General features: G+C 38.1%; 5 protein-coding genes across 5 annotated transcripts; 3 read left to right on the top strand and 2 right to left on the bottom strand.

Annotated features, from left to right (window-relative positions):
- Window positions 1–4,742: 4,742 nt before the first annotated feature.
- LOC108030323 (uncharacterized) lies at window positions 4,743–5,334 on the bottom strand. The gene has a single exon (XM_017103217.3). The coding sequence runs from the start codon at window positions 5,217–5,219 to the stop codon at window positions 4,869–4,871; it is 351 nt and encodes a 116-aa protein (XP_016958706.1). The 5' UTR covers window positions 5,220–5,334; the 3' UTR covers window positions 4,743–4,868.
- Window positions 5,335–17,305: 11,971 nt separating this feature from the next.
- Window positions 17,306–19,389, top strand: LOC108027983 (mucin-5AC). The gene is made up of 3 exons (XM_017099647.2): window positions 17,306–17,687; window positions 18,365–18,529; window positions 18,600–19,389. Exons 1-3 carry the CDS (start codon window positions 17,306–17,308, stop codon window positions 19,304–19,306), a joined length of 1,254 nt encoding a protein of 417 aa, XP_016955136.1. The 3' UTR covers window positions 19,307–19,389.
- A 462-nt stretch (window positions 19,390–19,851) lies between these two features.
- Window positions 19,852–20,676, top strand: LOC108030412 (uncharacterized). Its single transcript, XM_017103336.3, has 2 exons — window positions 19,852–19,962; window positions 20,022–20,676. Exons 1-2 carry the CDS (start codon window positions 19,942–19,944, stop codon window positions 20,559–20,561), a joined length of 561 nt encoding a protein of 186 aa, XP_016958825.1. The 5' UTR covers window positions 19,852–19,941; the 3' UTR covers window positions 20,562–20,676.
- Window positions 20,677–21,439: 763 nt separating this feature from the next.
- LOC108029915 (uncharacterized) lies at window positions 21,440–22,084 on the top strand. The gene is made up of 2 exons (XM_017102447.3): window positions 21,440–21,539; window positions 21,599–22,084. Exons 1-2 carry the CDS (start codon window positions 21,519–21,521, stop codon window positions 21,893–21,895), a joined length of 318 nt encoding a protein of 105 aa, XP_016957936.1. The 5' UTR covers window positions 21,440–21,518; the 3' UTR covers window positions 21,896–22,084.
- On the bottom strand, window positions 22,027–25,381 carry LOC108027880 (mucin-5AC). The gene is made up of 3 exons (XM_017099536.3): window positions 25,147–25,381; window positions 24,918–25,076; window positions 22,027–24,609 (listed from the first exon to the last, which is right to left on the bottom strand). The coding sequence occupies exons 1-3, from the start codon at window positions 25,379–25,381 to the stop codon at window positions 22,076–22,078; spliced, it is 2,928 nt and encodes a 975-aa protein (XP_016955025.2). The 3' UTR covers window positions 22,027–22,075.
- Window positions 25,382–25,705: the final 324 nt, after the last annotated feature.

The following is a 25,705-nucleotide window of genomic DNA, read 5'->3' as shown; positions in this document are numbered from 1 at the left end:
ATTGTGGTGCGCCGGAGCTTCAAGGCCTCGAAGGAGAATGTGGATCCGTCGCCCCGCCAGGAGCATGCTTCCACGAGCCGCGGACTGTGCCATCGCCAGCCGCCCAAAGATAGGGCCAAGCCATCGTCCTCTCTCCTGAAGCGCAAGAAACACTCGCAGCCATCTGCGACCAAGCTGGCTGATCCCTCCAAGAAGCTGAAGGATGTCCCTGCGATTCAGGGAACGGTCCTCCATGGCACCTCGCCCATGCGCAGTGGCCAAGAACCCGCAGGAGGGAGCGATTAGAGTCTTTCAACAGAAAAATTCCCAATAAAGCATTACATTTTCTGTAAACATGATTTCGTCTGTCATTTTATAAATAATTTATTTTTTCATCGAAGACTTATTTACAGTGTTGGAAAAGATACCACTTTTGAGGTTAGGTGCAAGGTATTTGGCAAAAATAAATGCCTGAGTAGAGTGAGGCACTCGTAATTTTTCTAGTACCTTTGTAAGAAAGCACATTACGGAGTAAAACAATCAAAACTTCTTCGATAGAGGACTATATACCTTTAGAATATAAAAAACTATACCTATAAAAAGTAATATTAAAATTATTGTTGTACCTAAGTAAGGTAAAAGGTACCAGAAAATGATAGCTAGGCCAGCATCTAGGTACAAGTATTTTAGTGCTTTCTAACACTTTTTATTTATGGTAAAATAGTAATTAAACAGCCTTTATACAGTAATGGACAAAATTCGTACTTGTATTTCTATCTAAATTCAGTGATAACATTAGAAATTAAACTCGTTATCAAAAACAGTTTTTTAAAATATTTATTAATTTTTTTTCCTAATGCCTATGAACTCAAAACTTTATGATTGCGGACATTTGTTGAATAAGGCGTTTTTAAGTATATATGAAAAAGTAGGTATAACTAGGTAAGGGAAATTGTAATCATTTATTTATGTTACTAGGCTAAAAAAAGGTGCCACAAAATGTTGCCCAAGTGTTTTTCAACACTGTTTTTCATTGTAAAATATAAATCAAGTGTTTAAAAAGGGATATAATTTATTCTTCTGTCTAACTGCAGTACTAATCTTCCCCTAAAACGCAGGTAAATTGATTAAACTAATTTATTTGCTAGTTCTGGCTGTCTGGCTTGTAAGTTCCAGCAATAACAGCCATCATGAAGTGCATTGCTGAATGAGGCGTCGCTATAAATTGCATATTGCATCCAGTGCGAAGGTGGCTGGCAGTAATTCTGCTAACTTGATTTACGCAGATCATTGCTATTGGCGCCTTGGCAGCCTTGGACCGAATGCCAGCGGCAAGGTTGCGGGTGGCAGGGCGGCAGGGTGGGCGGACGAGCGAATTTGGTGGGCCGCGCGGATGTGCAACGCCTACGCCAGCGGCTTACCTGTTGGACCTGTGCGCCGTACGGGGCGTATGCGCAATATGCACTCCGTCAACAGGTTAGCCTTGAGCCCTGAGCCTTGTGCCCCAGCCAAGGACGCCGATTACACTGGCGCCCCCACTCCTCAGGGCCCATCTCGCTCGCACCCGGCGCACATTCAGCGCATGCCCCAGACGCGAAGGCGTCGAAAATCCGGCGGAGAGTCGCCAAGAGCCCCGCGATTGGGCCACCCAATTCAGCACATCCAGTGGTTGGCTTTCTTGCCTCGGAGGGGAATCCGAGGACGAGCATCCGAGAATCGGGGAATCCGCCCGATAGCCAGTCTTTATGGCAGCCGATTCTTCCCAAAATCAGTCCTTTTAAGGTAGCAGCTTTTCAGCTCACATTTGTTTTTGACAGAATAGGTTTAAATACAAATTAATTGAGTGCTTTAGAATCAATTTAATATTTTTTTAATTAATATCTTAAGTAAGTATTTTTAAGGAATACTAATAAAATACAATAAACATTAGGTAAGACGTATTTATCTGATTTTTACTGTTTTCTGAAGGCAAAAAGTACACAAATTCCATACTTTACAATACTTTATATATTAATTTAATGGATTTATTAGTTCTAATTGTTATGATATTAAAGAAAAAATCCAATTCGTGTTTGTGTAATATATTTAAATATTAAATAATGTAAGATAATGGAACTAAACAATATGAATATAAACAAATTGTATTTTATTTTGAAGATTTTTAATTGGGAAAAAGGGCGGAAATTTCACACCTTACATATGTTTATACAATTGATTTAATGGTTTTAATAAAATTCAATATTATTTTATTAAGCAATTAAATTGAATTTGTATTTTAGTAATATATTTTATATTAATATATATTAAAACTGTTCATTACAAAGTTTTTTAAAGTTTTTTTATGCGAAAAAAGGACACAAATTTCACATTTTACATACTTTTATATAATACATTTAATGGCTTTAATAAAATAAAATGCTATTATATTAAACAAAACAATTTTAATTGTTTTTTTTTAGTGATATATTTCATAACAATATTAAATGAAATGAAAGTAAAATCAAAATTCAATGTAATGAACCAAATGATCAATTAAAAATAAATTATATTTTATTTTTATACCCTGGCTATTATTTTGTTTTTGAAAACCAAATATAGACACAATTAAAAAATGTACTTTGTGTTATTAAAAAAAAGAAAAGAAACCATATTATTTCGTATGATATTAAGCCCTGTTTTAATGTGAAACCCTCTTACTTACGGAATGTGCATAGATGATTTGTTAAATCCAATTTACTGATGCCGAAAAGCCTTTAGCCGAGGCATTCTCACCGCCATCGCTCGAAGGGAAATGAAAACCAGTGTCGTGGTTGGCCTGGCTAATGAAGCCTCCTTTGCCGGGCGGCTCAATCGACATGGACTTGTGTTTGTGCGATTTTGCATTCGCCATTCAGTTTGGGCAGTCATTCAAAACGAGACAACATCGAGAGCCCCGCTGCTACACATTTACACCCAAAATGCCATGTAACCTATCCAATTAGGGAGCTGAATGCCTTTCAACTGAGTTAGCACCAGGGGAGCTCAGGTGTTTTCGTGCGGCCAAATTGGCTGCCATGGCACTGAAATTCTTCCCTCTTTTTTAATAATTCGCAAGGCTTTAAGTGCGGCGCTGGCGACGCCGTTCCAATCCGGTGACCGTCTCATGTCCTGCCCTCTTGACCCGTTGCCATGGCGAGGACACACATTAAATTTAACATGGCCCTCCTCCTGCGGATCCCCTTTTAAAACGGGCAAGCTGGGAGCAATGCAAAAAGTCATAAATTGCGCCGAGGCAAGGTCGGGGTGTAAGGGGTCGAATACGTAATACCCGGGCAAGCTCAATTATCGGCATTAGAAAGGGGGTCAAGAATGGCTCAAAAGGGGGAAAAGTAGCTCTGCACTTTAATTAGATCGTAATTTAATCGTTAAAAAATGTAATTATATATATTTTAGTACTAAAAAACTCCAGATAAACATTATTCACATTTTACGGGTCACTTATTTTCATTTAAATTGCTTACCTGGGCATTTAATTAGCAAATGAACAATTTTAAATACATTATTATAATTTATCTGATTTATTTTTTTTGCTTCAAATAAGTCAATATTATGGGTAAAAACTACCTTGTAAATAGTTTAATTGTATATATTTTATTATTTAAAAATGTTAAACTAGCCTTATTCATATTAAACAGGCTACATTCTTACATTGAAATTAATTTTCTGGACATTAAATTAGCAACTGAATATTAAAAGTGTATTATTGTATAGTTTATACTTAAAGTCTATTTTTAGCCTCAAATAACTGCAGATAATAGGTTATAAATACCTACTAAATAGTTTAAATGCAGATATTATATTATTTAAAGAATTTAAATTACACTTGTTTACATTTCAATTAATCTTCTGGGCTTAATATTTGCAAATTAATTAATTAAAATGTGTTATTGTATATTTTAAATTTTAAGTCAATTTTTTCCATAAAATAACCGAAGATATAAGCTTTATCCCTACTAGCTTCACTCTACACTCTGTACATTTTCACTCATCTACTTGCCAGCAACATTTATCTTTCGGTTGTGAAAAACCGGGCTTAACATACTTCTAGTGAGAATCAGCAACGCATTTAAACCTCAGGCCATAAAAACCGCATTATGCAAGGAAGTAACTCACGCAAATACCTTCGGATGCAGATAAAGATTCGTTGGCAGGTGCAGATGCAGTTGCAGATGCAGATGCAGTTGCAGATGCGGATGCAAAAACAGATGCAGATCCCATCCGCATGCCCCGCACATACGGAAATGCAAATGTAATTCGTTTTCCACATTTCATTTTTCAACTTTCAACTTTCAGCAGCAGGGCAAAAAATCCAAACGAACTCGTTTTTCACAAATTGTGACCAGAAAGTAAATACAAATATTTTTATCGGCCCTTCATGCGAGTGAAATAGGGGGGAAAAGGCTCGTTGAAGTGGTTCATCTGTTGTACAAATATGTATGACTCGAAACGAGTTGCACTGCGTGCCTGGCAAACAATGTGCCCAATGGTGCTTTAACAAAAAGTCCGAAACCGAAATGAATCATGGCCGTAATCGACCTAAAGCAAAGCCCCTTGTTTTAAGTTTCAATACAATTTCGTATGGTTGCTTGGTTGAAAAAATGGCATTGTTTTCACGTTTTATTTGTTTGCTCGCCGGGGAATAACTGATTTCAATGCTATAAAACGCCAATCATTTGATGTGGCTACAAAAAAGGTAACATACCTGCAGTGAAACGCTTAAAACATTATATTTGATAATTGTCTGATTTATTCGTAAATTTAATTCGTAAATATAATCGTGGCCAAATGTGCCGGGAATTCAATCCCAACCAGTTGAGCAGAGAAGTGGCTTAATTGCAGCACTCAATTATTTATTGGTGAAACTGGCTGGGTTCCTCGGTCTGCAGTTCTCGATTGGCTCCGGTTGCCATTCCAAAATCAGGTGAACTACTGGGATGGTCGAGCAGCTTCGCTGCGAAGGCCTCCCGCAGGGCCATCCGGTAGTCGTCGCCGTAGTACCGGATGTGCTCCAAGAGCCTGCCCCGGCTGTCGATGACGTAGAGGAAGTGCGGCTCCCTGTCCTCGGGCACATCCTCGAGGACCTCCGCCGGCTTGGGCAGCTCCATGCGATCCTGCAGATCGTAGCCGCCCAGCAAACTGGGCTCCGGAAAACTGCTGACCGGCGGCACATACACATTGATGCTCTTCTGCTGGCGGGACATCCTTTTCCACTGGAATTTTGGGAAAACCGATCAAAAAGGAAGCAAGTAATTGAAATGGCAGCTGGGTGAGGTAGTTGTGCCTCATTGAGCAGACATCTCAAGGCGTGCTTTACGGGAAATGTGTGAAATAAAATAACAAGCTCTGTAATTTTATCTGCATAATTTCACAATTTGTATTTACATTTGTTTCTTTTTTTTTGCATTTATTTTAATTGTTTAGTTATTAAATTTTTTGTTACATATATCAGGGTTTCTGGGCTCAGCATTAAAAAAAGCCAGTCATTTACTAGAAATTTGCTAAATAAAAAAAGAGCTGTCTAATTTAACAATTTATATTTATTTACATTTCTGTGAAGTTTGTCTTATATTTATTTCTCTTCTTATTTTAAATATTTATTTATTTAATTTGATATTAATTGGTATTGACAAAATATTAATTTCTTAAATATTTAACCCAACTATTTAACTACTATCTAACCACTATATCTTTTTTTTTAGTTTGATTCTATTTCTGTGAATTTTAATGTTTTTTATTTATATCCATTAAAACCAATTATACATTTTCTTAATGTCTAACCTACCTTTTAAAGTTTCTGAATCATTAGGTATTTTTTATTTTAATTCTATTTCTATAAATTTATATTTTTATTTTAATCTTTTAGTAATTTAGCAATACCAATTGATCAATTATACATATACATACAGCTTTTAGAGTTTCCTAATCAGTTATTTATAAGTAACTTACTTAAACTACAATTAAATATATTTATCAAACTTAAGATTTTTGTATCAATAATATTTTTGTATTAATAATATTTTTAAAATACTGTATATATACTGTATATAATTGTATACCAACAATTGTTTCCTTCTTGAAAAAAATGTTGAATAACATACAACGAAAATGGTTTTAAATGTCAGAATATTTTAGTAAGCCTCCTGCAATTGCCAATTAGCAAGTTTAATTGTTTTTCATTGTATTTTTCGATTGATACACATCTACGGCATACCATTAAGTGATTTTAGGGAATTAATACCTAAAACCTGCTAATTATGCTGTCTGCATGACTTTGCACTTGCCCATATACAATCCGCAATTGGTGCATAGTAGTTGCTGCAAATTATTTATATCAATATCCACCCCTTTTTGGGCTTAGCTGAAATTAATGAGCTGACAAATTTGGATTTTAATTTCACTTGGAAATTATTTTTTCTGCTCTCAGCATTTGGCATTTTAATTAAAACCCCAACTAATTATGTGCCACAATTTACCAGGCATTTTTTTGCCCACACATTAGTTCACACATGGATACTTGAAACTTGTTTTTAATGTTGTTCCATAAATTACATTTTTGTCGTTAATTAACGAGTTGTGGCACTCTTTTTACATTGCATTTGATCGAACAATATGCACCTTGATTGGCTCTGACAGGAGGCGTTGCCTAATTTCATTTCATTGTATTATGTTACCTCGTGTTGGATCTGCTTCGGTTTCGAAAATTAAAATATTCCTGTAAAGTGAAATTTATAAATATTAAAATTATAAATAAATAACTAAGTTTACCTATTTAGGTCTTAGTATATTGTGACTGTATTTAATTTTTATATTTAGCAAGTTTAAATTAACAATGTTTAGTATTTTCAAACTTTCTTCAGTTTTTAAAGTATGAATCTTTAGTAATGATTTATTACATTGTGAATTTCTTACTTTATTAGATAATAATTTTGACTTTACTATTCTTAGTATTTTATACATACTTTTGGTTCTTTTTTATTGTTTATTTACTAAATAAAATTGTTTATTTTTATCATTTCTCGGACTGCCCTTATTAGTAGCTCCTCAGCTCATTTAACGAATTAGCTAAGAGATATATCATTGAATTAAAAACTAAACTGAAATAATATGGAAAATTATTTTAAACAACATCCCTAATCGTTATTATTAATTAAAAATTTGTAATAAAGTTCAACGAACATTTTCAGAAAAAATACCCTTAGAGTTCACAAGATTTTTCACTCTTTTAAACTATTCCCAGCGCATGTGAGATTCGCGGAATTTCCCGGCTGCACTAATCAAATTATTGGCTGCATTGTGATGCACATAAATGGCAAACGCACAATGGAAATTGGATGCTCTTTTGACTGGCACCAGGACAATGGCAAAGCGCACCATGTCGTGCGGTCATGTCCACCGACACAAGACAAATAATTAACTCGCTGATCAAATTCCAATGTCACAGGGGGAAATCGAGTTGCAGCCTTCAAGCCCTTTTAAGCCGATCAATAGGAGGCAAACCTGCCAAACGGCTGCCGGCTAGCCATACTAGTTCAAAGTGCACAAATAATTGGAGAACTCAAAGTTTCAGTTGTCAATTAAGCAATAAATAACTTTGGATTTAGGCATTTTAGTTGGCAATGCAGCTCAGAATTGTCTTTGTAAAATGTCTACCAATTTAAATAGGGGGTTGCAAAATATTAAAGAAGTGTGTTAATACATTATTAATTTGTCCATTCTTTATATAAAATATTTCATAAAATTAGAGTTCAAAATATGGGTTAATCAGGTTTAAAAAATGATTTTATTATATATAGTTTTTGGCATTCCTAGTCTTTAAAAAGTCACTAAAGGCTCTAAGAAATATAAATGCCTTTGAATAAATTTGGATAATTTACTTATGTTCACTACTGTATATTAACAAAAATATATTTAAAAATTGGTGAATGAGGCTTAAAAAAAGTGATTTGAAAAATGTAGTTTTTGTAATTAAAGCTTTTTAAAATTCACCAAAAACTTTTAAAAAATTAAACTGTTTTTAAAAACTTTGCAATTCATATTTTCTTTATTTATATCCTGATTAAAAAAAATCTTCTTGGATATCTAAATCATTTTAATAAATTCTTTCCATACTCCCAATTCTTAACTTATTAAAAAAATTGTAATAGCTAGCAAGTTCGAAATGTATTTTGCTTAACACAACATAATTGGGCTTCCAAACCAAATAAATTTGCAGAGAAATTCTAATGCAGGGAGGTCCTTCGACCACAGCGGGTGAAAGCCACGGTCAACGTTTCGCCAGAAGGCACTAATTGAACACTCTGTCATGGGCAAAAACAGGAAGTGGACACCAAAACAACTGCATCGACAGTCACGGCAAGGGTCGTAATTAATTTCATTTCGGCCCAAACTAAGTTAGTCGGTCGCAAAAGTTTTCTCAGAAAACACAGGACAGAGGAGCAGATAAAGTGCTACATTTTGCATTTTACACATATTGGCCGCTTTTTATGCAAAATAGATTGCTTGCGCAGTTTATGAATATTTTCCGCAATTTTAAAACAAGTTTCAATTTCTAAGAGTTTACTAGAAAAATTCAAAAATTTAATTAAATTACTATTTATTTAAAAGGGACAAAAAGTATTTTGATTTACCTTTTTAAGTTTTAAGTTGTTTGACTAAAATTCAATTGATTTGTGTGGTATTTAATTTAATTTTCTAGGCTCAGCAAATAAATTATAAAATATATTAGTGAAAATTATTTTTGCAAAAATACATATTAATTGAAGATTTAATGCAATGTGGTTTTAATTTCCAAGTACATGTGGCCCTTTTTTGTTTTGGAACTGGTTGCTACGCCTAGCCTAACCCATTCCTAATTGGCCAACGTACCTGGCTTTCAGTTTCCAGAAATTCATAATATGCGCTCGCCTGTGCTCATGTACGGCATTTTTTGAGGGCTGTGGCACGTTTTGCTTATTAGAAGTCAGCATTCACTGGATTCCTGGATCCGATTCCGAAATACGAGATGAATTCCTTGCCGAGAAGCCCGATGCAAAGGCTGCAGGTGAATTGGCCCCAAAGGTGTTGCAGCTCCTTTGACGCAGGACATTTCCAGGACTCTTCTTGCAGGCGGCTTAAAATGAAACAGGCCGACGGACACAGGAATGCAGCAGCTGCCTGTTTATAAATTCCCCTTCATCCGGCGATTTGATACAAATGGCAACTGGCCAACTTATTAATCACAGGACCAATATAATCCTCTGGCAGGAATGGAAACATCAACTGAAACCCTGTCCAAGGAGTTGGCAGGAAAAGCAGCAGCTCAGGAAATTGCACACTCTGCAATATGCTCCCAGAATTAACTTTTAGATACGAAATATTTAGTACACGATTATTCCATAATTGCATGTTAAATACTTGTTTTAAACTCTATTGGCCTATTAAATATATCATTTTTGTAAATTACTAAATTTTATTTTTATTAATCCTCCCATTAACTATATATATTTACCAGGAATGCATATGAATTAATGTACATTTTAGTTTAAATCTACTTAATTTTTCTCACTGTGGAAACTTATAGTTGCAAATTTATTTCATTAGGTAAAATATGTATAAATAGCCAGGAACATTCTTTTTTTAATATGGATAATAAAACATTTTATATTGAATTATTGTAAATAAAATAAATATGTATTCCTAACAGATTTAAAATATATTTTATTAACCTAAAATTTGTTAGAATACATTTAAGCACTTAAAAAATATTAAAAATATATTTTAGAACCATAAAAATAGCTTTAATAAATTTAAGCACTTTAAAAATATTACATATATATTTTAGTACCATAAAACTCTCCACTCCACAATATTTTCTGTTAAATCTAAGCAAATATTAGTTTGAGTTAATTTAAACTCTTCAAATATATTAAAAATAAATAAATTAAAAATCTTTAAAATATTTCAGTACCATTAAATTAGTTGTAATATATCTTAGCACTTTAAAAACATTAAATACATATTTTAGCGCCATTAAATTGTGCACTCCACCTTATTCTCCTTTTAAAGCTCAGCAAATATTAGTTTGAATTAATTAGAGCCCCTTAAGATGCCGCAATCTGGTCGCAAATGCGCCACAGACCGTATCCGAATATGGTTATTGGCCGTCGTAACTTTAGTTCAACATTAATTTAAAGCATTTAATTGCTGCGACTTGTGCAATCCTCGCCGCTTTACCAAGGTGTGCGACGGTTCACATGAGCTTTATGCCCGGGACAATAAAGAGAAAAATAATAAAAGATATGCGAATAAATTGTGACTCCTTCTTTTGTGGCTGTGGCCCAGCGCTTCCCCCCGCAAAGCACACAATGTGGAGCACACTGTGGCGTTTTAAGCGGAAAATATGCCGCACTTCCGCTCGCCACACACACACACTTGCACACGGACTCAGTTGACTTGGTTACCGTTGTAAGACAGACGCCAAGATGGCTGCCAGTGAATCTGTGAGCCGCCCTTTGTGCCAGTGTGCGTGTGCAAGCCAGAATTTACTGCCATTATATTTATATATTATTATAATGCCAGGATGGCAAACAAAGTGTTGACAGAGCAGCTGGGCGACAGGGCGACTGGGCGGTGGAAAGCGGGGAAAAAGGGGAAAAACGAACGCCAATGAATTGCGCTAACCAAATACGCTAGCGTTCCGTTTCACATTTAATTGCCTAATCGCACTTAAGACCGCCGATTCCGATTCCTATTCCGTTTCCGGCATCGGTTTAGAGCCCCCTTTGAGCCCAAAATCTCGTATCTTCCCCTGGCCCCCAGGACCACTTTAAAATTGAATTTCGAGCCAGGGCGCGGCTTCGGCGGTAGCTCCGCTGGGAGGGCTAGCTATTTACATTTCGAGTTAATTGAATACATTGCGTTCGATTGGATAAGCCCAGCTACTTGGGCATAATTAGAAAACAGAATGAAAAGTTCTGGGTATTTAAAAGAAGCTGTGCTATATCTACTAATAAAAAATAAAAACAATTAAAAATAAAAAAATTTTTATAATAAAAGAGACATGAAATAAGTAAGTATTGCAATTTTCAGCATATTAGATGTATGCAAGTATAATTAATAAATATTTTTAAATTCTTTAAAAAAAAATCCGCATCAGAGATTTCCTTTAAAATTAAATGTAAGTGCTTAAAGTTATTTATTCTTTAATTGTTTATTTTTTTACGTAATCGTTCAATTGCCAGTTAATTTAATAATTAAATATAAGTACATAACATATGTAGTCTTTAAAATCAGATACAAAACCATTTATCTCTTTTAAAATAAAAGTAAACTTTAAAAGCATAATATATTCTGATTTTTATTTCTACTTAAAGGTTCTCCACATTACAAAAAATCATTTTGATAGATAAATAAAAGTGCACTGCAAACGTTTGGTGCATTGAACTCCAAGCAAATCTTTCAGTTATTATAAAATCGCAACCAACACGGTTTCATTTCACCCAGCTCGACCTCGAATGGTTCGCCGAATTGATTTCATTTTGGACCTCCCTGGTCGAAATCGGGAAAACATCAACTGAGGCCGCAAAGGATTCATTACATGTTTTTTGTCCTTAATTATCGAGCGGAGTGCGAGCGGTTTTATTTGACCACCTGGCCACATCCTTGGGGTCTTTAATTGGACCTTTTTGGTATTTTTGGGGAAATTCAAGGGATAAATGCTTAGTAGCAGGGGCATCGAAATGAAATTCCCCTGCAAACAATGGTCCAGTTGCGTTCATTATCATTCACCGCAATCGGAACGACACAACACAACACGACATGGACAAGGGAAAAGTTTCAAAAGAAAATTGCAACAACAGGCATGGGTTTTCCCAGGGAAAAGTCGAGGGGTGGCGGGGCAGAGGGAGGTATGTTGCGAGGGACTCTTCTGTCAGAAGGCGGAATAGTCCTGGTCCAAGGAGTTCCAGCCAAGGACCAAAGTTTTGGTGTGAAATTAAAATTGGAATTAAAAGCACAATGGAGCCGGCAGCCTCGAGACAGCCGTAGAAAGAGAGAGACAACGAGCCCCAGAAAGAGACGGCCTATCTGCAGCAGAGGACTGCGATGTGGTGGAGTGGGACGGGGACAGTCTGCTGCTGGCCAGGGGTCTTAGTGCTAAATGATTTATGGCTGTTTGCGTGCCCCGTCCTTATGCAAATTGTTTTCGAGAATCTGACAAAACGATGAAGTTTTCATTAGGGTGCCATTAGAACCTCCGTTTAAGTTATGGCAAAAACGTCCGCCTTGCTGCTTCTTCCCTTCAGTTTGACACACGTAACGCCATAAGCTGGTTGATAGATCGTCGGAGGGGAGCTTTGTGTTTCTCCTTTTTCACTTCCAGGCTTGAAAGCCAATAGATTGGAAATTAAACAAGGAGCTCAGCGAGGTTTGACTTTCCGCAGCCCAAGCAAGGGCCGAAAAATAAGATGCAAAATGTGGTAGTAAGTACTGCTTTTTGTCGCGGGTTTTCAACCGTTGCTTAGCCAAATCAAGGCGTGCAGCGAAAATACTGACTGTTTTGAGAAGCTGACGACCTTTGCTAACGATTCCCATCAAATAAATAAATAAAAATTTTTTTAACATTTTTTGCAAGGAGTCCATCAGGATTTTTTGGGATCTCGATTTTGGCGAAAAATGCTCCTTTTTTAGTGGTTTTTTGATCGTAGTTTAGCCAAATCAAGGCGTACAGCGAAAAGACCGATTGTTTTGGGCAGGACTTCTGGGGACCTCTGCTTACGATCTCCATCATTTAAATAAATATTTAATTTTTTAAATTTTTTTTCATATTTTGCAAGGGGTCAGTATGTTTTGTGAATCACATATTTTCGAAAAATGCTCTAAAAAATACTATTTTAAATATTATATCAATAACAAGTTTGTTACTCATTAAACAGTAATGACTGAATTATGTTTGTACCAACTTTGTGGTAAAAGCCGGAGACGTGTCACCCGTATTTACTCACGAATGAGGGATTCATCTGTGAGCTACTCACCACTCCAACTCGTTTCGCCGCACCTGTGGAAACTAATTTGAAAGTAATTTGCTTTCGCATAGATTGCATATTCCCCTGTCAGGCCACCGCACATCATAATCATAATCACATAAGCCCCCTCCAAAAAAAGTGAAAACCCCAAGCAATCAGTCCCCGAAATTGTGAGAGCAACCCCCAATGCAAGAACCCAGTGTTCCAGACCCCAAAACAACACCGAGCGTCGGGCGGTAATCGATCATCATAGGGGGGAAAACTCAGGAACATACCCAATTTGTATAAATAATTGAAATATTGATTTATTAGTTGAAAATTTAACATCTAATTTAAGACGGGCGGCTTCGGCTCGAGGTGAATTTATGCGGCAGAGCTAACGAATTTATCATTATCCCTGGGCGCATAAATTGAAAAATAAATGCGGCTGCCGGTTCTATTTATTATGTTTTTCTTTCCCGCCCCTCGATAGAACCCTTTGCTAAAATCTGAATACTGTTTGTGTAAATGAAAGTGCTGTGCCAGTGTGTGGGTGTGTATCTGTGTGTGTATCTGTGTTCGCCTGTTTGTTTACTTGTGTGAGTGCCTTTTGCGAGCGGCGGAGGCCGTAACTCAAAGCAAACTCCCCGCCGACTTTCCCCTTCCCCTTCCTCTCACGGTCAGCCTGGGGGCGGGTCAACCACGCCCACCGTCAGCTTTTCCAGCACACACACACACACACACAACCACGTACGGTTTCAGCCCTGCTCAAACACCCACATATGCTCACACACGCACGACACATTCAAAGTTTATCCAGCGCCCGTTTTGCACATTAATTTACTGACCTTTTTGCACTTTTTCCATAGTTTTGCAGCAGCACCTCCCCGCGCTGCCACGCCCCCGCCCTACGCCCACCAAACTGCACTGAGCGAAAATTCTAAGTGAATAGTACATAGTTAGAAACTCAAATAAAATGTTGATAAATCATTTAAAAAAACCTGAATAATAAAAAGAAATTTTTATAAATTTTGTAGTTGTATTTTCTAATGAAGGAAATCGTTAAAAATTCGATAATAACTAACTTTATATATTAAAAACCACATTTCTTTAATTCCTATTCCTAAACTTTAATTCTATGTAGTTTTTATGAAGCACTCAATTATGTTAGATTTATTTTCATAGAAAGCTGTGGTATTAAAAAGAAAATAAAACAATAATTCAAAAACTCTGGAAAAATTATGATGATTTTCTATATTTATTTTTATTTTTTAAAAAAGCTATATGATATTCTCGAAGGAAATCATTTAAAATATAACATCTTTTTATATATTATTACATTATTTATATATCTTTAATATAAGTAATAATATATATATTTATATATTATTATATTATTCATTAAAATTTAACTATTTGTTCTAAACTATAATTTTATGATTTATTATGAACTATACGCTTATGTTAGATATCTTTTTTCTCAGTGCTCTACTGATAAGTTAAAAAAAATCTGCTTTTTCGCCTTGTGCGGCTTTGGTTGGCAGCCCGCGATTGCCTGTCTTTGTCTATTTGCCTTCCCAGCCCACAGCCCTTTCGATTTCCCAGTTCCAGAGTCCGGAGACCAGAATCTGCAGGAAAAAATACCATGGCCACTGACCAGCAGTGACCAGGGCCCAGTAACCGGTGACGGTGACGGTGACAGTAACCAGTGACTTGTCCGAGTCTGGCAGAAGGATGGCTGCCGGATGTTATGGCCCGGTCCACAGGCATATTACAATGTATGATGAATGTGTGACACTTTTGCAGCTTGTTTGTTTGTTTATTGTTTGGCCCACACCCGCACTCAAACACTCAGACACCCTTCTGTGCCACCCTGCGACCCCACATCCCCTTCCCTTTGAGCGCGACCAAAACAGAAAGCAAACTGAATGGCAAAATCAACAGTGAAAGGGGAAACAGCACCGAATTACACATTCTCTATTACATTTTGAATTTCTTTCCTGTACAGTTGGTAATTTATTTTTAGCTACTATAAAAAAGGGTAACGAAAACTTTCAACACTGGAAATATAACTTGACATTGGCAAACGACTTCAAATACTAATTTTCAGTGTTGAGCAATTCCAAATAATATTAAACTATAAAAAAGTCGTTAATAAATTCTTAAAAATCATTAAAACCAATACTTTAAAACTACTCTCCACAAATAATTTGTATACCTCTGTTTTAAAAATTTCTGGTGTTTATAACTTAAGTAATTGAACACCGATTTTTAAGTAGAACAACTTAAAATTTGTATGGCTTTATGCTCTAAAAATAAGCATTTAAAATATATTTCGTTATGGTCTAAATAGATTAAATATTTTTAAGTAAGCAATTAATTACAATTAAGTCTCTAACTGAATACCTCCGATTCCGTGTGTTATTCCTCCAAAAGCAGGTGGTTTTATTACCTGAAAATGTATTTATAAATTTCCCTATTAATTATTTTGGTCTCCCTTCGATCTTGTAAAGAAGACTTCATGCATTCGATCCACTTTTCCACTGCATCTCCCATTCTTCCGGCTTCCGGTCACTGACTTCCGCCTTCTGGCATATTTCCGAGCCACAGCACTGCATTGTTCGACCACATAATGCATTTGAAAGTCTCAGGACCCTGCGTCCTGAAAGGAAATAGGAAACTTTTGTTGTTTGCTCTGCCCATCTTTAGCTGCCTGTGTGTGTGTAAGGAGAGTTTAATAAATTGTATCTTCTGGTCCGCACCCATAAGCATATGCAGATTACTCTTCGTGTGTGTTTGTGTGTCTGACTGTGGGTGAAAGTAAGGAAGGGGCGGTTGCAGGACATTCAAAGAGGGGGTGGCTAAAGGACTGAAGGACTGGCGGGCGGGGCGGAGCGGACAGACGCCCTTGCTCTTTCATTTTCAATAACGACAAAGCAATAAACTTGCCCCAAAATAAGTTGGCTGTTTGTTGACGCTCAAAACTGGACACCACATCTGAAACTTTGCGGGGACTTCGCATGGAATGGAGCCCAGGAGACGATCAAAAGGACATTTTACAAGCAAAGATATTTTTAAATAATTTTTTTTTACTGGCATCTATAACATTATTTTATTTCGTTATTGTTCAGGGCATATAATATTAGATTCTCTTATAAAACTGTGAATCTTTTGGTTTTTAGTACTTCTCTACAGACAAAACTTTATAATGCAACATTTTGGAAATGAAAAACTTAAATATATTTTTAACCACAGCTTTCAAAAAAAGTGTGTAAATACATATTAATATTCATAGATACCTTTCAACACAATATGTTAGTTAGTATATTTAAAATATATTTATTGTCCACCTAAGTCAACGTAAGCCTATGTAAATTTCTGTTTGGAATACATTCGAGATTCTTATGTGTAATCCAGATATTTATTCGAAAGCAAACTTTTATTTTTATTAGAGTTTGAACAGAATTACTTTAAATATCTAGCTTATATTCTTTGCCTATGCTTTATTTATTTCATAAGTAAATATGTATTATTCATATGTATAATATTATTAAAAGTCAAAATACCCAAAAAAATGTATCCTCTAAAACATATTAAATTATCTTTTACTGAATGCAAGCATTAAAAATCACAAATAAAAAGTTATTTTATTAAAAGTTTTATAGCTAACATAAAAACTTATTAGCTTTAAGCTTGGAAATTGTTAGTAACTTTTTTTAAGAGATTTAAAAGCTCCTTCCAAGCTTTAAGTCCTTTTTAAGGATACAAGGCTTTTAAGCTTTATAGCTTCCCATCTTTAGGAATACCTAATACCAAAGGTATACAACTTAGACGTCCTAAAACCTAAAACTCGAACCACTTTACATGTCTTATATGCAATTTTTTAATTTAAATTAAATAAAAATATAATAACTACAAGAATTAAAACAGAAAATCGCAGAGGAGTGGGAAAACTTGTTGTGTTGTCTCTGCATTTTGTTGGACACTATGAAATTAGTTACTTTAACTTTCTGCCTCGTCACCAGATAGCTTGGGCCATGTTTTCACCCAATCTTCGTGGTTAACCAGTACATGACCTCTGGACACGTGAATGACCCACCGTGCGAAGAGCGATAAGTACCCATGAATGGTGCTGTAAAGAACCACCTGCTTGGGTGGGTGCTTATCGCACTCACAGAAGAAAATATGCAAGACACCAGCGATAAAAGCTGTGTCAGTGGAAAAATGCAACGAACTCGGGTGATAAACCGCCCGAGAAGCACTATAAAGCTCTGGATTCGATCTGCAGAGGGCACAAACCACTCGAGATGCATTCGCAGCAGAGACGCACAGTCACCAGCATTAAGGCTATTACCATGATCTTGATCCTCCTCCAAGTTCTCGGACTCCTGGGCGACGGTGCGGCCGCCCAGAAGTACTCGCCCATCGCCAACTGGCACATGGGAGATCCGCACTACACGAGTGACCAGTACGCCAAGATCCTGGGCGAGGCGGGACTGGGTCAGGACTCCGACGAGAAGGGCAGCAAGGGCCTGGGCGCCATGCAGATCCAGTACGTGGACTACCAGCCCAACTGCCAGCCAGGCGGAGTGCCCGTCTGCGCCACCAACGGAACCGATAGCTTCTACTTCGAGAACAACTGCCGCCTGGAGGCGGCCAACATCAAGATGCTCTTCCAGTACGGCACAGGTGAGTTCGAAATAAAACACATTAAGTTATCTCTTAGTCACCACACAAAAATTACTTAATTTCTTAAGCAATTTCATTTTAAACTACATTTAACTTACTAAAAACCCTATTGGATTTATTATAAAAATTTAATTTTAACTGCAGATAACGTTTAGCTTTTAGTTGTCAGGTAGAAATACTAATCATAATACCTAAGCATTCAAAATTAAGTTTTTTTTTAAACAAGAATTCCGTTTCTTAGGAAATATTAAACACAGCTCTTTCATAGAAAATACTTTATATTTAATATTTAAATTCATTTTAGTTGTATTTTTTATATAGTCATTTTTTTATTAAATTTTTTAAACTTTTTTTTAAAAGGGAGAACTGCTAAAGTAATCATAAACATAAAAGGAAATTATTTTAATTAACAGGCTACTTTTTTAATTTTGAAATAATAATCAATGCCATTATTACAAAATAGCAATAAAATTGTTGCTATAATTTTATTTGGGTAAAAAAAACTTTTTTTGAAATCTACTAATCGATTTTTAATATTTTGCTAACATATTACAAAAAAAAGATTTTAGTTACAAAATGTTAAATGTACTTAAAATTATTACTTTAATTTTATTATTTTCTGTGTTCATTTTGGAAAACCCAATCCTTAACCATTGCCCTGAGTGATTTCCATGCAGAGCTTGAGCCCACGGAGATGGAGCGATGTCTGCCCACCTGCCAGACGATGAAGTGCACCCAGGTGGAGCGACCAGTGTGCGCGCTGGCCGAGATCGGAGGAGCCCTGCCCCAAACCTTCGCCAACGAGTGCGAGATGCGGCGTCGCGAGTGTCATACAAAACAAGGTCTGTAAAATATATTCAAACCATAAAATGAAGGAAAAAATACCTAAAAAATTCGGTAACAATTTTTAAGTCCTGCGAGTCCTGCACGAGGGTCCTTGCCAAGCTCCCACAAAAAGCGGTCGCAAGAAGAAGCTGCGCCGCAACAAAAATAAGCGACCCACCAAGGCCTCAGCCATCTCGAAGTTCGAAAAAAATCCAAAGAAGGTATATCTGATGCTGGCCACTCCGGCTCCTTGGAGTGCCACCACCACGCCAAGGATGCCCACCACCAGCACAACCATCAGGATCACCACGACTCCCAGGATGAGGCCCACGAAAATGACCAGCACAAGTCCCTCGCCCATGCAGTTCCAGCAGCTGATGAGCCTGGCCAGTCCCATGGTCTCCGTTTCCCGGGCAGTGGATGCCTACAATGTGTACAACATACCCGATGTGGGTCACGATTACGGCGAGATAACCGACTCCTCGCTCTCGATGTTCTTGCCAGAAGTGGGTCGTGTCACGGAGCCCTATTCCCCAAGAGAAAGCAGCACCACCAGTACCACCAGCTCCACTAGCACCACACCCGAACCAGCTTTGACCACCAGCGCAAAGGAATTTAGGATCACATCTTCTCCGCGCACCACCACCCTCAAGAGTTACTCCACCACACTGATGTCCAGCACCACTGAGATGAGCCAAGGAACCACGTCGGAGGATTCGAAGGCCCTAACCCAGGCTATGGGCACCACCCAGCAATTCATTTCCTCGACAACTCCCCAGCCGAAGGCTCTTTGATTGAAGATTGCGGCTTCTTCAAATTCAGCTGCTTAATATTTATTAAAACTATTTATATAGCTGTTTAAGATGAACAATAAAAACTAAGAAAATATACAAAAAATAGCCAGTTGTGCACGTTATTTACAAGCCTTTCGTTGCCAGGGATAATTCTGGTAGCGAACGTACATCAGAAAATCTCAAATCCCTCTTTTTAGACTAGTAAAACAAACATATAATGCATGATATCGCATAAAAATATACCAAATATAAGCCAAATGGTGTTGTAAAGTACGGTGAAACTGTGGTATTTCCATAAGTAGTGTTGCAAATGGTTTTGCATGTGCCAGTGCTGGAAAATATATCCCTGCCCAAAGCATTCAGTAATATTCCACATAAAATAAGTTAATATTTAAGTTTTAAACAAATTATTTTGTTTACTCTGTCTAATTATAGAAAAAAGTGGAAAAGAAAATAATTGTGTAGAATTCATTAAAACAAAAAAAAAAAGGTTTTCTGACTAAACGAAACCCTGGTCTGTTTAATCCAAGTAGGCTTTTGCTGCATGACAAGTGAATTACCACAAGTTCCATTTTTCAATCAGTAAGACGACTGACTTTTAAAATACAATCGGTGTTTAAAATAAAAACTAAATAATGAAGTTCTCCCAGATAATGGTAAGAAGAATTATTCCAAGATAATTGTATCTTGTGTCACTAACTGAACTTCACCGTAGCTAATCTGTTTTTATGGATTGGCAATATGCGACTGGATTCTGGCTCTTCCCGAACCTAAGTGCGAGCTGAACCGGACTCTTGACCTTTCGGACTACGACCCCATCGACCTAACTGTCGACCCCATCATGTCTGCCGAAGTGAAAGCATTGGAAAAACAAATGGAGGTTATCAATTTCATTGTCTTTTGGCCGTTTAGGTTCATCGGCAGTCTAATAAAGGAGGACATACAAAGGCTGCAGGATAATATAGCAGTACTAAGCGACTTGGAACGACGCAACCTCAAGATCCTCAAGAAAAGGCAGGACTTGGATTTGAAAATGGATGAGCACGAGGATGGAGACCAAATGTATGCCTACCAGAATAGGGAGCCGAAGGCCTATCGTCGCCCCAAGAGCCACAAGAACGTCACCCCGTTCGAGCCCTGGCTTAGTCTTCAAACCCCTACTGAGAACCTTCTGCCCTTCCAGGAACACCATATCACTGTCTTCGAGACGCACCACTTCAGACTGCACAACCAAACTTTAATCGCCAGCTACTAACTAATAAAAACCAACATCTTTCGAACATCACGATTTAATATTTTGTACAATTTACACTACTGAGACAAACGGCAAGATTGACGTACGTATCTGGTAAATGGATTACGAATAAAAATGCCTATTGCTGCCGTTGTCTGAGCTTGTTGTACACAAATGGCTTTAGTCAAAAATATGACTTTTCTTTCCGGTTTTTAAAACGTAGTTTATCAAGGCGTAGAGTGAAAACCGACTGTTCTGACCAGCTGCTAACGATCGCCATCACTTAAAGAAATATTTAAATTTTTAAAATTTCCTTCCATCATGATTTTTTGGGATCTCGGTTTTGGCGAAAAATGTTCCTTTTTCAGTGGTTTTTTGATCGTAGTTTAGCCAAATCAAGGCGTACAGCGAAAAGACCGTTTTGAGCAGCTGGCGACCTCTGCTAACGATCCCCATCATTTAAAGACACATTTAATTTTTTTCATTTTTTCAAGGGGTGTCATTTATTTTGTGAAAAAAATTTGTTTTGGTTTCGACGCCAATAGAATGAAAATTAATCTACGAGCTCAATGGGATATCACACTCTTCACTTTGTCTTTAATTTTTATTAAAGCAGCCAAAAAACTGAATATTTAAAACGCGAAAAATGGGATAAGGGTAGGATTTATTTCCGGGTTTTCAATCCCAAAGAAAACCTAGGCGTCAATAGCTTCATTTCTTGTAGAAATGTTTTTCACCAAAGTAAAAGGCATTTAAAGGCGATACATAATTTGATTGTTTCGGATGAATAAGAAAAAAGGTGGCAACTGATAAATATTGAATTAATTTCAAGAAAATAATTATTTTTCTGACTATCGACAATCCTGAATTATATACTCGGACAAGTTCGATAGGCCCAGTCGGCTTCAATTTTTCAATCAGTAAGGCGACTTACTTATAAAAACAAAGTACTGAGCTGCATAACGTTAAAGGTTAACTATGAAGTTCTCCAATAAATTGGTAAGAAGTACTGGGCGAAGAGAAGTGCAACTTGTATCTCTAATTGGACTCCACCGCAGCTTCTCTGTTTTTATGCACTGGCAATATGCGACTGGATATTGGCCGCTCCAGAACCTAAGGGCAAGCTCAACAAGACTCTCGAAGAGGTTACTAAAGCGGATTTCATATATTTTAATGAGGACCCCATTATTACAAGTGAAGAGAAAGCAATGGATAGACAAATAGAGATGCTCAATTCGATATTAGTTTGGCCCTTTAAGTTCTTTTGCGATGTGCTGAAGAACGGCTTGAAAGACTGGGAGTACTTGGCAACTCGGGATTTCGTAGAACGAAGCAAAAAATGGATTAAGGGGTAGGTGGAGTCCCAAAGAAGACCATAGAGAGTTATACATACAATACGCAACCGAACTATAAAAATCAATCACTTTTAGAACACAACAATACATTTAATTTTTATACATTATAAAATTTACACTATTAGCATAAGCAGCTACATTGTATTAAATGGTGAATGGGTTATGGATTATAAAATTGTTTTAGCAGCCTAAGAATATAAAATATATGTTGCTACGGTCGGAACTACTTGTATCCAGTTTCAGCTTCTTGGACTCTCGTTTGCAGGTCACCTCCAAATTAACCACCGTTCCATTCTTACTGACACTTTCGGTCTTCACGATTTCCGGGATATCTCTTGAGTCAGTCTCCGAGCTATTGGCCACATTTGGTGTATCCGTTGTAAGTCCTTCTTGCCCTTCAGTAGGTGCAGAGGTCGAGCTTAGACTGGGCTCTGTCGATGTTTCGTTTTGGGACTCCGAAACTGCGTTGATCTTGATGGCCTTATCCAAAGAGCTTCCAGTAGTTTCGTCATCCTCTGATTCTTCATCCTTCGAAGATTCAGTAGAGCCGTAGACTGGATATGTTTTATAGACACTTGAAGATGGGTATGTTGGATATGATGGGTAAGTCTTCGCTGCTTTGGTAGTGCTAGGTTCCGAGGTAGTATCCGCATCTGTGGTGTCTTCGGGTTGCTCTTCAGTACTAGCTTCCACTGCATTTACTTTAAGAATCGAATCTAAAGACTCTGGAGTCGTTTCTTCCTTCTGTGGAGCCTCAGAAGACCCGTAGACTGGGTAAGTTTTATAAGCCTTTGAGGATGGATAAGTTGGATATGATGGGTAGGTCGGTGCCGCTTTAGTGGTACTAGGTTCCGATGAAGTCTCCGCCTCAGTAACTTCCACTGCATTTAATTTAAGAACCTTATCTATAGACTCTGGAGTGGTGTCTTCATCCTTAGGAGCCTCCGTAGTGCCGTAGACTGGATAAGTTTTATAAACCTTTGAGGATGGATAAGTTTGATATGATGGGTAAGTCGGTGAGGCCTTTGTAGTGCTAGATTCCGAGGTAGTATCCACCTCAGTGGTGTCTTCGAGATTCTCTTCAGTACTAGCTTCCACTGCATTTACTTTAAGAATCGAATCTAAGGACTCTGGAGTGGTTTCTTCCTCCTTTGGAGCCTCAGAAGATCCGTAGACTGGATAAGTTTTATAGACATTTGAAGATGGGTATGATGGGTAAGTCTTTGCTGCTTTAGTAGTGCTAGGTTCTGAGGTAGTATCCGCATCTGTGGTGTCTTCGGGTTGCTCTTCAGTACTAGCTTCCACTGCATTTACTTTAAGAATCGAATCTAAAGACTCTGGAGTCGTTTCTTCCTCCTTTGGAGCCTCAGAAGATCCGTAGACTGGGTAAGTTTTATAGACACTTGAAGATGGGTATGTTGGATATGATGGGTAAGTCTTTGCTGCTTTAGTAGTGCTAGGTTCCGAGGTAGTCTCCGCCTGAGTGGAATCTTCAAGATTCTCCTCAGTACTCACTTCCACTGCATTTAACTTGAGAATCTTATCTAAAGCCTCTTGAGTGGTTTCTTCCTCAGGAGCTTCCGTAGTGCCATAGACTGGGTAAGTTTTATAGACACTTGAGGATGGATAAGTGGGATATGATGGGTAAGTCTTTGCTGCTTTGGTCTTCGCCACTGTGGTCTCTTCAGGTTTCTTCTGGGTGGTCACTTCCACTGCATTTATTTTTATGAGCTTATCCAAAGACTCCGTAGTAGTGTCTTCATCCTGAGGAGCTTCCGTGGAACTAGAGACTGAAGGTGCCTTATAAATGTTGCGGGATTGATAGGATGGGCTTGATTTATAGGTGGGCTTGGCCTTGGCTGTGCTTGATTCTGTGCTAGTTTGCTGCTCAGTGGTAACTTCAACTTCCTTGACGGCATTTATGGATAGGGCAGGCTTTGAGGGCCTTGCTGTGGTTGTTGCATGCTGTGGAGAAGCCGTCGTGGCGTATTTCTTCAAAGGAGGAGCAGTGACACTGGACACCGTGGAACTGGGCTCCGTGGCTTCTTCTGTCTGTGTAGTTGGGGCTTCAGTTGGGGCAGCCGTCGTAGAGGGCTTTTGGGTGGTTGTGTTGGCTGGCACTTCAATCACGGCATTCACCTTTATATTCTGCCTGGGGTTTGAAGTAACACTTGGGGCCTCTGTGGTGGTTTCCTCTGTTTTAGGGGTTGTGGAAGTGGTTGTGGTGGAAGTGCTTGTTGTGGAAGTGGTTGTTGTGGAACTGCTTGTGGTGGAAGTAGTGGTGGGATAGGCGGTTGGCGTTTCCTCGTAGGTCGGATTTGTATAGGGTTTGGCGGCTATGGCGTACTCGGACTCAGTGGGTATGTTTTCCCAGGAAATCTCATACGGGTGATAGACTGGTGCCTCGTAGGCGGGTTTCGGGGATACGAATGAGCTTTGTGGATAGCCTTGAGGCTGAGATTGCGCTCCATATGGACTGTAGGGCCCGTAGGGTCCAGATGATCTTTGATATCCGTAAGGTCCTTGAGATCCATAAGGTCCTTGGGATCTGTAGGGTCCTTGGGGTGGAACTGGTGCATAAGGGTTATACGATCCGGAAGATCCATAGTTCGGTTGGTAAGGGTTGATCGCATAGGGATTGTAGTTTTGAGCGCGAGGTGACTGGGCGACTGGATACCTACTTTCGCAGGGGCCATCGTGCTGCTTTCTCCAAGCTGAAAAAATAATGTGATGAAATAAATTTGATTAAATATTGTTTTATAGGTAAAATATTTTCAATTTATATAAAGATTATAAAGTTTACCTATAACTCTGACGTACATTATATACAGTTGGTATGTATTTGCTAACAAATTGTCGACTAAGACGTGACTTTTAAAATAAGCTTCTTGCGCTTTTATATTTGCGCGTATATAAATTAATTAAAGTGCATATATAATTAAATAACGTTTAAAATAAATTTTAGTGCAATGCATGTAAATATTTTTTTTTTTAATATAAATATTTAAGGCCCAATACTCACGATGTCCTGTGCGGCACTTGACCAGCTGCAGCTCGCACTCACTCCTGTAGTTTCGCCTGGTATCCTTGTACTTTCCGCAAACCGGACTGTACTGGTCCTGGCAGTTATCCGGACAAACCTCCAAGGTTTCGCACCTGTTCTCATGGATGATCTCCCAGTCTGCAGAAAGAGAGAGAAAGAGTTAGACTTGGTAAAGAAGCCACTAGATAGAACCTGGGGCAATACTCACTTATGCCCGTGAGGGCTCGGAAACGCTGGACCTCGCAGGGACTGGGAAAGGTGGATGGCTGGGCACCGGGAGCCCCGGCACAGACCAGACTCTCGGGACCCGACGGCGGACACGGCAAGTCATATGGCTGCTGATACTCGGCATAGCGCGGTGCTGGGTAGTAAGGAACCCCGTAATCCCAGGCCCGAGCTGCGGCGAGCAGGGCGAATGCAAGTGGCAGTAGAATGGCTGTCATATTGAGAACGATTCGAAAACGACTATGCCATGACCCCCATCGATTCCAGTTTTTATACGTCGAGCTATCCTAACACTCGGTGCTCTCATACACTTGCAATGCCCCTGTACGTGTCGGGGACTCTGTTTGAGTTATTATTATTTTAATATTGCTGCCATAACTCGTATCAATCGGCGAACAAGCCAGACGCCTCTTCTCCCACTTTCATACCGTCTTGCAGTTCATTATGAAATTTATTATTACCGCCATTATCGCCGTGGCTTAGCTCAACCTTGAGTCATGTGAAATCGTCTGCGAGCTGCAGTTCTTCCGAAAGAAATGAGC

Source organism: Drosophila biarmipes, chromosome X (assembly GCF_025231255.1).
Source record: "Drosophila biarmipes strain raj3 chromosome X, RU_DBia_V1.1, whole genome shotgun sequence".
Lineage (NCBI taxonomy): Eukaryota > Metazoa > Arthropoda > Insecta > Diptera > Drosophilidae > Drosophila > Drosophila biarmipes.
The sequence above is the reverse complement of the archived record's forward strand: the minus strand, read 5'-3'. Positions and strand labels throughout refer to the sequence as shown.

Bases quoted from the DNA above. Each gene is read 5' to 3' on its own strand.
- LOC108030323 (XM_017103217.3), bottom strand. From the start codon at position 5,219: ATGTCCCGCCAGCAGAAGAGCATCAATGTGTATGTGCCGCCGGTCAGC.
- LOC108027983 (XM_017099647.2), top strand. From the start codon at position 17,306: ATGCATTCGCAGCAGAGACGCACAGTCACCAGCATTAAGGCTATTACC. The intron at 17,688-18,364 runs GTGAGTTCGAAA...ATTTCCATGCAG, and splicing joins GCTCTTCCAGTACGGCACAG to AGCTTGAGCCCACGGAGATG. The intron at 18,530-18,599 runs GTCTGTAAAATA...ACAATTTTTAAG, and splicing joins CGAGTGTCATACAAAACAAG to TCCTGCGAGTCCTGCACGAG.
- LOC108030412 (XM_017103336.3), top strand. From the start codon at position 19,942: ATGAAGTTCTCCCAGATAATG. The intron at 19,963-20,021 runs GTAAGAAGAATT...ACTTCACCGTAG, and splicing joins TGAAGTTCTCCCAGATAATG to CTAATCTGTTTTTATGGATT.
- LOC108029915 (XM_017102447.3), top strand. From the start codon at position 21,519: ATGAAGTTCTCCAATAAATTG. The intron at 21,540-21,598 runs GTAAGAAGTACT...ACTCCACCGCAG, and splicing joins TGAAGTTCTCCAATAAATTG to CTTCTCTGTTTTTATGCACT.
- LOC108027880 (XM_017099536.3), bottom strand. From the start codon at position 25,381: ATGACAGCCATTCTACTGCCACTTGCATTCGCCCTGCTCGCCGCAGCT. The intron at 25,077-25,146 runs GTGAGTATTGCC...CTCTTTCTGCAG, and splicing joins CCGAGCCCTCACGGGCATAA to ACTGGGAGATCATCCATGAG. The intron at 24,610-24,917 runs GTGAGTATTGGG...TTATTTTTTCAG, and splicing joins CAAGTGCCGCACAGGACATC to CTTGGAGAAAGCAGCACGAT.